Source organism: Sphaerodactylus townsendi, linkage group LG01 (genome assembly GCF_021028975.2).
Source record: "Sphaerodactylus townsendi isolate TG3544 linkage group LG01, MPM_Stown_v2.3, whole genome shotgun sequence".
NCBI lineage: Eukaryota > Metazoa > Chordata > Lepidosauria > Squamata > Sphaerodactylidae > Sphaerodactylus > Sphaerodactylus townsendi.
Genome location: NC_059425.1, coordinates 81,258,180 through 81,271,560, shown reverse-complemented (window position 1 = coordinate 81,271,560; position 13,381 = coordinate 81,258,180). Strand labels below are relative to the sequence as shown.

At 40.3% G+C, this 13,381-nt stretch overlaps 1 protein-coding gene across 9 annotated transcripts in view; it reads left to right on the top strand.

The window, feature by feature from the left end:
* SDCCAG8 (SHH signaling and ciliogenesis regulator SDCCAG8) overlaps positions 1 to 13,381 on the top strand; it is a 157,521-nt gene that overhangs the window by 64,656 nt on the left and 79,484 nt on the right. For 8 of the 9 annotated variants that reach the window (XR_007243549.1, XR_007243548.1, XM_048485120.1 and 5 more), the window contains 3 exons: positions 783 to 910; positions 9,074 to 9,182; positions 11,708 to 11,839. Coding sequence is in view for 6 of the 9 variants with exons in the window: in XM_048485120.1 (XP_048341077.1) it covers positions 783 to 910; positions 9,074 to 9,182; positions 11,708 to 11,839 (369 nt within the window). In the remaining 3 variants the exon portion in view is untranslated. Of the gene's footprint in view, positions 1 to 782; positions 911 to 5,318; positions 5,348 to 9,073; positions 9,183 to 11,707; positions 11,840 to 13,381 lie in introns of those variants that run through there. The other variant, XR_007243551.1, reaches the window with a different exon arrangement.

Sequence of the window (13,381 nt, the reverse complement as noted above, 5' to 3'; positions counted from 1 at the left end):
CCCGCTCGGACGGGGAATCCCTGGCAGCCGCAAGGCCGCACGGCCCAACAGCGGCAGAAGGAACGCCCACCAAGGTGACTTCGGCTTTGGGCGGTGAACCCCCGGCTCAAAGGGCCGCCTGGCGAGCGCAGAAGAAACAACGCCCACTATAGGTGACTCGCCGGCCGGGCGCAATGCGGCCGCCGCACTGCTGGGAGAAGAACGCCCGCTCGGTGCGAACGATCACGTCAAGGTGGGGGGGGGGTTCACCCGGCTCCGATCAAGGCCGCCAGGAAGCTCTGTAAGCCGTCTTCCCTTTCACGAGCCGGCCTTGAAAGAGGCCCGGCCCCCGCCGACGCAGCCTTTTAAGGCTGCTAGAGGCCCCTGTCACGTGCCGGCACCCGGCCACGTGACGGCCTCGTTCGGCCGGCGGGAGGGAAAAAACCTACGCCCCTCCCCTGCAACGGCGCCTCCAGGCTGAAGCCTGGGGCGCGATTTAGTGTGACTTTCCACTCATCCTTTTGTTTTAAAAAAAAAGTGTTTTCAAAACTTGGTTGCCTTTATTTTATTGATATCCTTTTAAATGGTTGGGCTTATTTTTCCCCCCTTGTTTTTATGGTTCATCATTTCCTACTCAAAATATCCAAACACAATTTATAAATGAGAGAAAATATTTCTTTGGCATTCTGAACCTGAATGTTGGCACTGGTGTAAGTGCAGTTGGACCCAACCTCGTATGCCATTTATGTAGCTTCTGTTAATTCTATATATTTTTACAATCTCTGTATACTTTTTTTTGGTAGGTTGGAAAAAGAGAATACTCAGCACAGCTTTAGCAATGAGGCAAAGACTCGAGCACTTCAGGCCCAGCAGAAAGAGCAGGAGCTGACACAGAAGATGCAGCAAATGGAGGCCCAGCATGATAAAACTGGTAGGTGGTAGGGAAAGATTAGAGCCTGGGCACTCACTCACAAGCCCTGCCCACGCCTTACTGTGAAATGACATCAGGAACACCTGTAACCTTTGGCTGGCCGAAGGGAGCAGATGCTAACTACACCGGAGATTCCGAATTACATATTAGTTAGCGTTTAAAAGAGAAAATGGAAAGTATTGCCCACTGTCTGTTGATTTCAGAGTGCTGCTCTCACATCTGTTGCACCATCTGGATTATGAGTTTATTTACCTGTGTTCAAGAAACGTAAAGCTGAGAGGGACCACAACAAAGTAGAAAAACAAAGGACTTGTTTTTGGCTGGATTTTCAGGCACACATGTTATATAAAGAAAATAGCATCAGAAGCTCTGCAGGAAATGCTCTGAGCTTACAGTTAAAGTCTCCTGAATAGCATTGAACAGTTCCCACAGTACACACATTATAGCTACTCTAAAAGCTTAATGAGTTTGCTTCAGAATCCAAACTGGAGAAAAGCTTTAGCCATTAATCGGTACTTAATTCACTGTCGCAGCTGGATGTAATTCACTGGCTCCAAATTAATATGTTCCTTTATTTAATCTTCGCAGCCTCACACATTTCTAGAATTTGTGTATTCTATCTGCCTCAAATCTAGATGAATGTTTTATCTTTTGTAGTTATGAGAACCAGAAGGACACAGTTTAAATTGATAAATATGGGAACAGCTGGCAGCTTGTGTGGAACCTGATATGTTTCAATATTTTGGCTCAAGTGACCTGCAATTCTTTACCTTTATAGTGTGAAAATAAAATGGACTTACAGCATTGTTGTTAGAATATATTATGTTTGTTTCTTTTATGTATATCAGGGTGAATCCATTGCTTTTTCTATTTACATCAGAAATATACCATGAATTGTAGATCTGTAATAACTGTGCATATGTGAAGTTTAAGCAGCATTATTAACAGAAAATGTGCATACATTGTATATTTTCAAAACCAGATGTCTTAAACTATTGGCAGTCCTTCAATTAAATATGCTTGCATACTGCAAGTATTGCTGATCACACGAGGAATGTAAGGAATTGTTTCAACATTTTATTTGCTTATTTGTAACCCCATCCCCTAAATATGTATGTGGGTTATACAAACATTTACCCTTTTGTATTCCTTTAAAAGCAGAGGAAACAAAACAAACAACTTTAACTTAACATCATATAAATACCCCCATGTACAAATGCTTTTGAGGATCTATCCACTGATATGTGACAACTGTGACTGAAGGTCAGTTGACTTTTAGCCTGGATATATGAGCTTTAAATCCAGTAAAAAAGAGAAGAAAGATTTAGAATTGTACTTTCCCCCATTGTGCAGATAACATTTAATACTATATGGCCATAAGACCTGCTTGCACAAAAAGAAGCCGATGTGATCTTGGGGTGTATCAACAGAGGCATAACATCTAAATCACAAGATGTCATAATCCTCCTGTACCACTCATTGGACTGGCCGCACCTGGAGTATTGTGTACAGTTCTGGAGGCCTCAGTTAAAAAAGGATAAGAACAGAATGGAGTGGGTGCAAAGGAGAATGATGAGGTTGATCAGGTGCCTGAAGACCAAGCCCTATGAGGAAAGGCTGAGGGACTTGGGAATGTTCAGTATGAAGAAGAGAAATCTGGAGGGGAACATTATTGCTATTATGTCCTCCAGCTTACCTAGTGATTTAGGGTGGCTTCTGCCCCAAGTATGGTAGTGAAGATGTCAACAAACGTGGCTGTGCTAGTCTCTTTTTTGCCCAGATTCATTTGTCTTGGAATGGCTTAAGTTGAATTAGAAATAGTTAATTTCTTATGACAGGCACAAATTGTGGTTAGTTTTTCAGGTGCAGTGGAGTGTCCAGTTATACTACACTAGAGCAATAAACACAGTTTTACATGTGATCCTAATCCTTCTCATGAACATTCATTAGGATGGGGTAGCACCTTGCCTTATTGTCTTACTTCACCTTATAACCTGGAAAAATTACAAAAGAGATCTACCAAGATGATTGTGGGACTATAGCTGCTAGTTTGTGTCCCTATGAGGAAAGGTTGAAGAGCCTGGAACTTTTCAGTTTAGAAAAGCGATGACTAAGAGGGGAATATGACAGATTTATGAAATTGTGCACAGGGTGGAGAGAGCTGACAATGATAATCTTTTCTTCCCCTCCCTAAATACTAGATCTCAAAGTAAAGCTGATGTGCAGCTTTAAAATAAAACTTTACTTTTAAAGTAAAGCTGATGTTCAGTAGGTTCAGGACAGACAAAAGAGAGGAGGAGTGGGGGAGGAGTTGTTGTTATATCCCACCTTTCTCTCCTGACTCAAGGTGGCTTACAAGCTCCTTTCCCTTCCTCCCTCGACTACAGACACCTTGTGAAGTAGGTGGGGCTGAGAGAGTTTTGAAGAGCTGTGACTAGCCCAAGGTCACCCAGCAGGAATGCAGGAGTGTGGAAACACATCTGGTTCACCAGATAAGCCTCTGCCATCCTGATGGAGGAGTGGGGAATCATACCCGGTTCTCCAGAATAGAATCCACCTGCTGTTAACCACTACACCGCCCTGGCTTTCTTTATGCTGAAATTTGCTGCCAGAGGGCATAATCATGGCCACAGGCATAGACTGGTTTACAAAGAGCTTAGATAGATTAGTGGAAAAGAAGTCTATCAATGGTGCTAGTTATGGTGTCTTAAAAACCCCCTTCACATTCAGAAGCAGTCAACCTCTGAATCCCAGTGGCTGGAGGCAAGATCAGGGGTATGCCCTAGCCTCTATTCCTTTTTCTGGCCCTCCAGAGCAGTGGTTCTCAACCTTCCTAAAGCCACGACCCTTTAATATAGTTCCTTATGTTGTGGTGACCCCCATGACCTCTCTAAACTGTTCATGAGTTCATCTGGGGAAGCGTCCCTCCATGAGCCTGCTCTAAAGGCTCTGTTTTCCTGGCCGTTTGAATTGGAGGAAAGAATGGGGGAGGTAGCCCTGCCCACCCGGCTGGGGGTTGCACTGACCTCTGGGGATTGGGTTGCTTTGGGCTCTGGGGGGGGGGTTCTCTGCCCTCCCCACTGGACGACTCACCTTCCCGGCCCCCACGCCCCGATCTTGCCTGGATTCGGCATCATCTTCAGCTGGAAGAGGTGGATCGTCATCCGCAATGGGGAGAAACTCCTTGCTGGTCCCGCCTTGCAGCCTCACTCCTTCATCAGCCCTATAGGGGCTGGAATTGTGGCGTGGCCGATAACCAGGCACCTCTGCTGTAACGGAGAAGCTGCACCCCCCTTGGCCCGGGTTTTCTTCTTTGTTTTTGGTGCCGCTGCGGCGGTGGCAGTAGCAACAGCTGCTGCTACCTTCTCCCAGGTGTCCTCCCGCATCTTGTTGGGGGCTTTATCCCCTTGGCGGATTGTTGCTCGGTCCTCTCAGCTGAAGACCTATGGAAGGTCTCAGGTGGAGGCAAAAAAGTCCGCGCCCGATCCGCCATTATGACGTGACTGCAGCTGAGAGGGTGATGGGAATTTCCTGATCTAAGGCGGTCTTGACGACCCCTGTGAAAAGGTCGTTTGACCCCCAAAGGGGTCACGACCCCCAGGTTGAGAACTACTGCTCCAGAGGAACTGGATTAGAAACTGTGTGAGAATGGATGCTGGACTAGATGGGCCAGTAGTCTGATCCAGCAGGGCTCTTCTTATGTTCTTATTTCACATCACGTACTGGCCTTTCTTCTGTTGCTGGTTGAGTATTGAATAGTCAGTGATCTCAATTTCAAGCAGCATTCCATTTGAATTATTCAGCAGTGACATCAATCGTAGGAGACCCATCTTTTCTAAAAAATGAATGTAATTATTTGCTTTATGACTTCATTCGATGTTAGTATATTAGGGGGAAAGGAACTATTTGTGGAATCTGTCCATATTGTATACATTTCTGTCTACAGTCACATGTGGCTTGGCATGAACATTTGGAACAAGTTGTTATTTTCTTTTTAATCCTTTATCTGTAAGGTCTCATTAAATGGTACTGTGTGTCCACTGATGTATCTAATAAGAATAACAAGAATGGACAAGTAAGGCTTATTGTATAGAAAGATCACATTTCAATTGAAATTGTATTATTTTAAGTAATCACAGCTCCAGACCTTCATATGCATCTGTTTTTTCCAAAGAACCTATATGTCATAATGTATCAGCATAGTACATATGCGGATCCAAGCAATGTGGCCTTTTGTAATTCATAGATGGAGAGTTTAATCAATATGTAGATGGTTCAAGTGCTGTCCAAGGTTTTTTTGATATAGCACCCAGTGTGCCGATAAATCACTGGAACGCACAACTGCTAGTTTGTGCCATAATCTCTTTACTTTCATTCTTAGATCTTGATATTTTGTTATCTTTTCCAGATATTTTTCTTCAACCTTGCTGTCATCAGGTATAGCTACATCAATTAGCCACACTTTTTTCTTTTCAACCACTGTTATGTCTAGTGCCTACACCTTATTATGTGCCTACACCTTATCCGTTTTTTCAGTGGTGTGTTCCCACCAATTTCTTTCTGTTGGCAACTGATAATTTTTACAGATTTTCCAGTGAATCATTTTAGCAATTGTGTTATAACATTGTTTGTCATCAGTTTGTGAGATCTTCTTACCTGAGCCTAGTATGTGATCCACTGTCTCTTCTGCTTTTCACAATCTACATTTTGAATAAGGTTTTGATTTTTCAATTCTAACTTTAGTTGCATTTTTTATTTTTGAGCAGCTAAAATCATGCCTTTAGATTCTTTCTTCAGTGTTCCAGTTATAAGCCATTGCCAGGTTCTTCTTTCTTTGTCCAATTTCCTTTTCATCTTTTTCAGAAATTGACCATATAGTGTATTGTCGAAGGCTTTCACGGCCGGAATCACTAGGATGTTGTGGGTTTTCTGGGTTGTATGGCCGTGTTGAAGTAGTAATTTCTCCTGAAGATGCCAGCCACAGAAGCAGGCGAAATATCAGGAGAAAATACTACTGAAACACAGCCATACAACCCAGAAAACCCACTACATCATAACGACCATGTAGTGCTTCTCTTTCCCAGTTTTCTGTTCACATTTTTATTACTTTATTTTTGTATTCACATATTGTTTCTTGTCCTATTATTATTATATGAAACCACATCCTCCAGATTTTCACCAGTATTGGCCTTCATGGGTGCTGAGTTCTTCCCAAGAACCTAGGATGTCATTATCTATTGATATGGCATATATATGGATCCAAGCAGTGTGGCCTTTTCTAACTGATAGATGGAAATGTTGTTGTTGTTGTTGTTGTTGTTGTAGATTTCACAGCTGCCAGATTTTTAGCTGGTTGTTGGCCTTCATTACAATTCGAGCCTCACCCAGAGGCCTAGGAAGTTGTAATGTATCGGCGTAGTATTTGTGCGGATCCCAGCAGGGCTGCCTTCTGAATTTGACAAATGTTAATTTTGTCAATTCGAAGATGTTTCAAGTGCTGCCCTAGTGTTTTTGGGATGGCGCCCAGCGTGCTGATTACCACTGGGACGACCTCAGCTGGTTTGTGCCATAGACGCTGAAGCTCGATTTTCAAATTGCGGTATCTAGTGACCTTCTCGTGTTCTTTTTCAATGACCCTGCTGTCACTGGGGACTGCTGTGTCGATGATGGTCACTTTCTTGTCCTCGATCACGGTGATGTCTGGTGTATTGTATTTCAACACTTTGTCTGTTTGGATTCGAAAGTCTCACAGGATCTTTACCTTCTCATTTTCCATTACTTTCTCTGGACAATGTTCCCACCAGTTCTTAGCTGTTCTTATGTTGTAATTCTTGCATAAATTCCAGTGGATCATCTTGGCCACTGAGTTGTGTCTCTGTACTCAGTCTGGGCAATCTTTTTGCAGCAGCTGAGTACATGATCTACAGTTTTGTCAGCTTCCTTACAGAATCTTCACTTTGCATCATCTGAGGATTTTTCCATTCTGGCCTTGATCATATTTGTCCTAATGGCCTGCTCTTGAGCAGATAAAATCAATGATTCAGTTTGTCGAAGCCCGGAAACCACACAGCACCCAAATGATTCAGTTTCCTTTTTCAAAGTTCCAGTTGCTAACCACAGCCAGGTCTTTTCAATGTTCACCTTGTCCTTGATCTTCTCCAGAAATGTGCCATGCAATGCTTTGTTGTGTCAGCTTTCAGTCCCCGTTTTAATTACATTTTTCTGTACTCCTGTTTGGTTCTCTGAGCTTTCAGCAAATGCCTTTTCTTCACATAATCGGCCAGTGCATGTTTCTCCTCCTCCACTGTTTGCTGTACTTGCAGTAACCCTCTGCCACCAGCTCTCCAGGGAAGGTATAGTCTAACAGTATCACTACGTGGGAGTAAGGCATAATGCATTGTCATAAGCTTCTGAGTTTTTTTTATCCAATGCATCCAAATCAGCCTGTGTCCAGTTGATGATTCTGGCGGTGTACCTGATGACGGGTATGGCCCACGTGTTGATGGCTTAAATGATATTTCCGCCATTTAATTTGGATTTCAAAATGTTCCTGATCCCTGGGTGTATTCTTCTGACTACAGTGTTCACTTGCCTGTGCTTGATGTTATCTCTCTGCAAAATGCCCAGGTATTTATAGGCTTCCTTTTGGTTGTACTTGATTAGTTGGCTGTCAGGCATTTCTATTCCGTCATTCTCAGTCTTGCCGCTCTTTATTGCCACAGTGGCACGCTTTTGCAGGCCAAACTCCATCAAAATGTTGTTGTGAATATTCGGACTGTGTTCACTAGTGACTGGATTTCTGTGTCTGATTTTGTGTAGACCTTCAAATCATCCACATACAGCAAATGTGAGATTTTTTTCTGAGTCTTTGGCCATTTGATATCCCAACTTTGTTTTCTTTAAAATTACTGGTAGCGGGATCATGGCGATGATACACAGTAAGGGCTTGATGTTGGCTGTTCCATAGTTTTCATTTCCGACTGTCAATTCAGTTTTCCAATGTCTCATCATTTTTTTCAGTGAAAATTCAAATGCTTTTGCTGACACCAATTGTTTCCAAGCATTTCATGATTCTATTGTGGTACAGTGTGTCAAATGCTTTCTTGTAATCGATCCAGACCATACACAAATTCATTCTTCAATTCTTGCAGCTCTCCATCATCATTTTGTCTATCAGGAGTTGATCTTTTGTACCCCTTTTTCTCCACCAGCTTTTTCTTTTGTTCCCTTTATGCTCCACCGGCAGGATGTTATCCGCTATTACGCTGATGAACAGTAAACTGTCTTTTAAAACAGGAAATTGTCTATCTAACATCCTCCACCCAACAAGGAATGTAAGGCACCACAAATCATTCTTTCTCCTCAATTATTTGTGTTAACAACCATATGAGCAAAATTAGACTGAAAGATGATGATTAACTGATCTTTGTGGTTTGTCAGGTGTTTTGAAACTATGTTTCAACAGCCCTAGTCTAAACTTTAACCACTACACCCGCTTTCTGTCTTGGGTAGGATGTAGTATCATAAATGCATGTGTCGAGCAGCTGCTGATTAGATACATGTAAAACTACAAAGCTAGCTGTCCATGCACTGTTAACTTAAACATATTTAGAACTGCTTCAGACTTGACAGAATTCCTCCACAGAAAGCACCAGCTGTGTGATGATCTATGTGACATTTCTTAAACAGATGTACTTTCCATTTAGAAATCCTGTAGTGTTTGAAGCATCCCTCAGATTTTAAATGGGGAAAAAATTCTACACAGGAAATTGCATGTTACATTATTTTCATTATAAGCAAATATATTATCCCACAATGTTTGCATCTTGTAGAGAAGACTAACTCTTGCCATAAGTGGGAATAGCCAAGGACCTTTCTTCTCTGTTCAAGGAGCCTCCATTATGCAGATGTAGTTGTTGATAAATAAGAGCATAATGCTAAGAAAGAGGCTTTAACGTTGCTTGTCCTAACTCTTTGTAAGGATTTTCTCCCATTTTTCCTGTTTCCAGAGAAAGCTAAGTTCCATTTAAAAAGACTATTTGAAAACAAAAAATATAATTTTACAAAAAAACTTTGAAAAGTGCTTGAAAAGTATCTTGTTTTCTTTTTATTTTCCTTAACACCTAGAAGCATAGTAGTTGTTTTTTAACTTATGTTTTCTAGTATATGAACTGGATTCATTGCTGAGCTCCCAGAATACATTCATATCAAAATTAAAAGAAGAATGTTGTATACTTGCAAAGAAGCTTGAGTCTATTACAGAAAAAAACAGGTATGTAAAGTTTTTAACTTGAAGCCCACAGTTTTTCTGTATGTGCAGTAGCTATAAATATAATCAGCTATAAATATAATCAGAAAGGTAAAATGTTTGAGGTACAATTGGAAGGAATAACTTCCCCATTCTATATGTGTTACCATGAATCTAAGTGGATTTGCAATGGAGACATAGACATTTGCTAATGTGAAGCTTTGAAATGTGATCAGAATTCTCTCCATGTAGACAGTGTTCTTTATGGTCTGTTCCCAAACCCTGCTTTCTGAGATGTTGATGGAAGTAAAGCTTTCACTATATATATATATTCACTATTGATCAGTCTGCTCTCCAGTTGCATAACTGACAGACAAAATGAGTGAACTTAATTGCTGACAACTATGTTGTTAATGATTTGTACTGTTCTCTTTATCATTAAATACATTCTGTAGTGCTGGATAGGTATGCACCTATTTTTGAAGCGTAGAATAGCACTGGCATTGGCAGAAGACTTATTTTGCACTGTATAGAACACCTATGAGCATGTGGGGTTTAGGTTATGCTCAAGAGAAAGCTGCATGAGTATTTAATTTTTTTCAGAAGTTGTATAGCTTTCACCTAGACATTTGAAAAAGAAAAATCTCCGCTCAAGAATTTGTGGTGCGGAAGGGATAGACAGTTCTATAGCACTCTTGATATTTTGAAGTACAATTTCCACCCTTTCATCTGTTTGAGCTCTATAAATTAAATGTGCATTGCTTTCAGGCTGTTTGGTAAGATAACGCAGAAGTGTAAAATATTTATTAAACATTCATAAAATGTCTTGTAGGGATTATGCTAGAAATATTTAGGATGCACGAAGATGCATGTACGTTATGGAAGTTTGGGAGTTACCTTAAATAATGTATTCACATAGCTGAGTCTTCAGACAGAATTGGTTTGCGAAAGCTATAATAATGAAAAGTGTCACGAGCGGAAATTTTTCTGCATATGGGTGGATCCTGGAAGTACAGCATTTACTCCCCTCAAGCTGCACGGCTGACATGGTGTACCCATGCAAATGTAAAAATACAGTCCTTCGATGGTGTCTGTGTAATTTTACTTGTCCTTTTTTGGATTGCCTCAGAGTTTGAGGCTTGTGGATTGATGCTTGACACTGTCCATTGTGTATTTGTGATTTGCGGTTTGTAATTAAGGGCAACAATGGGAGTCCATTGGGTCTCGTTATATATAATGGTTGGTTTAATTTGTTTCACTTCTATCTTGTTAATTGTAAATTGATCATTAAGATTTGAATTCTAATCTGTCACCAGGGTTGAATGTATTGAAGCTAGAGAAATGTTCCTGTTTTTAATCACTGATGATAAGAAACAAATTTTATAATTTTGGTACATATTACAGTCCATATATTTTAACACTGTATTTTATGGTGTTGTAAATATTGTTAAATGACTTTTAGTGTAGTTTTACTGTTTGACTATAATGGATAAATTACATTACCATTTTGGCAACAGTAGGCATCCAACTGTGTGAGTTTAATTGAAGTAAAGAACACACACCCAGTTGAACTGTTTTTCTGCATGTTCAGTTGACGCTGTATTGGAAGACTGCAGTCATTACATTCCAACACCAGGAGTAAAATATTTGCTCGAGCTAAAGGATCAGAATACAAAACAGAAATTATATGAAAACCAAGCCAGTAATATGACATTCACCCTTTTTAAAGGATTGTCCTGATCATAATTAAATTAAGACTATACCCCTCATGTTAGTGTGAATGGTTGATTTTCTAAAAAGTAGATAGCAGTCTAGAATTTGAGCACCTTGGTTGCATTTATACTCTGCCTACCAAAATATGGAGCAGCAAAGCTGACTATAACCCACCTTTGTATATATACTAAATGTTGAATCAGTTTACAGTACATTGCAGCTCTTTTGTGACTGATTTGCAGCTCTGTTAGCTCAGCCAGAACTGCTCCAAGAATATAGCTTCTGTCGCTGTGCAAACTATTAAGGGAAATCTACTCGAAATCATTTCTGCACTAACAGAGCTTCTTTGCAGTTTGTTAGATTTTTTGCTCCCATCTTGATATTAGAACAATTGTATACTAATCATTGGCTGTCTCAGATTGTTTTATTAAACAGCAATGTAAATCCATCATTGTATCCTGGAATTTCCAGTTGCATGCATCTAATCCTGTCCCAATTGAACTTGTTTAACTATGCTTTGGATTATAGGTTTGCAACATAACGGATTCTTTAGGTTATCAACTTCTAACATGGTAGTCCAAACCAAAAGGATATGGGATTATGAAAAGGACATTTTATGCATAGTAGTGGCCCCTATTATTGTAACCCCTCTGTCAAAAAATTAGTTGGGAGATTCATAACTCCAGTGCCTCTAGTGATTTTCACTTTAATAAAAAAACACCCCTATGCTCTCATTGCAGTTAAGATGCAGATGTGCACTGGAGTTTTATTAAAGTGGTGTTACACTGCATGGTAAAATCTGGCAACATCCATCATCAGTGTTTTTAATTCTCTAGGTCTGAAATCAGCAAGCTTAGTCAGGAAAATAAATATGTCTGTGACAGACTGGAGAAGACACAAAAAAGGAATGATGAATTGGAGGAGCAGTGTATCCAGCATGGACGGATGCACGATAAAATGAAGCTCAGGTAGGAGGATCTGCTAATTTATTCCTGTGTGTCCTGCTGCAGAGTACTTGTTCATCCTTTGTCAGGCCTGTACTTGAATTTCAGGAACATGACTCAAATCTTTCAGACACATCTCTTTCTTTAAGAATTGTTTTCATATCCTGTAATGAATAAATAAAAACGTAATTCCTTAGAGGAATTCAACCCCAATCTGTTTAGCACTTACTTTGTGACTGTGTGTGTTATTTGGACTGTTTATATTATTTCACACATGAATTGTCCAAATATATTATATTTACACCTGCTTTCATTCTTATTAAAGTAGCTATTTCATGTTGCGTCAATGGCTGTATTTTTAAGTAACAGTATTTATTAATAGTATTGTTATCATAATATACATCTTTGTAAAACTTAAACTACCTCAAGATCACAGGAGCAAATCTTTTGGTCATGTGGTATGCTAGAAAATCTCTCAGAAAGATCCACAATAAGCAATATATTGAAATAGGCCAGGGAGAAGAGATGGTGATAGGAATGAACTGTGACAGGATATAGATATTTATTGCCAACAAATGGCCTTGAAGGAATAAAACTCAGATACAATGGAGAGTGAATTCATTTGGCATCTGATAAAAAATGGCTCCTGTCTGCTAGTTACATGTGTTTTTAATCAAAGTAGAAGCTCTATCATAGCTCAGATAAGGCAGAAAGGGAACACCCTGATCCTGTTTTTTTAGAATCCAAAAATTGGCATCATGGATTTGAAAACATGCCCACCCCAAAAGGGGGGCAGTGGGTTTGAGAAAAGTGTAAGAATGGTATGAAATTTACGGCAGCAAACCAAGCAGTGGTGGCTAGCTTTTTCATGCCAGCTTCAAGGTTCAGGACCGAAGAAGCCACACATCCGAGAGTGCCAAACAATGCAAGGAGAAAAGTTGACTGAATGGCTTCTGTGTTGAAATCAAAGGCTTGGAACCATATAGGGATCCCATAAGAAAGCTGTGTTGCGATTTTTGCCCAAAACATCTGAAAAGCTGATGGAATATGTTGGCCACCTCTGGTAAAAAGAACCTTTGAATAGCTGCCTTATTGGTATTTGTACTTGCTAGGGTGTGACAGGAATGGGGAGTCCTTGAGAAAGATGAACAGTAAACCAGTGTAAACGCCATCACTGCTATTCACTGGAGATAGGTGCTTGGATTCAGACTACATAATTAAATGAATAAACCTGCTCTAGATGATGATTATCTAAAGGCCAAGAGAGTGATTGATGCTGTCTAAATTTAAGACCATTCCTTTGATTTATGATGATTTATGTGGATAAATTCAGCTACACAGTATTGTGAAAAGATTTTAAGGGCTCACTGGAAGTCCACTGCAGAGAGGAACAGTAAAACAAGCATCAGCAGTATAGAGGAGAATAGGGACTGAAAACTTGCCGATTTATGGTCATGTAGGTCATTTGCAGAAAGTTTCTAGGGATGATCATGCAGATGAAGATACTTGGTGGAAACATGGCTTTCCCAACACTGGTTGGATTGGCACCTTCTCTTTCTGCCATTT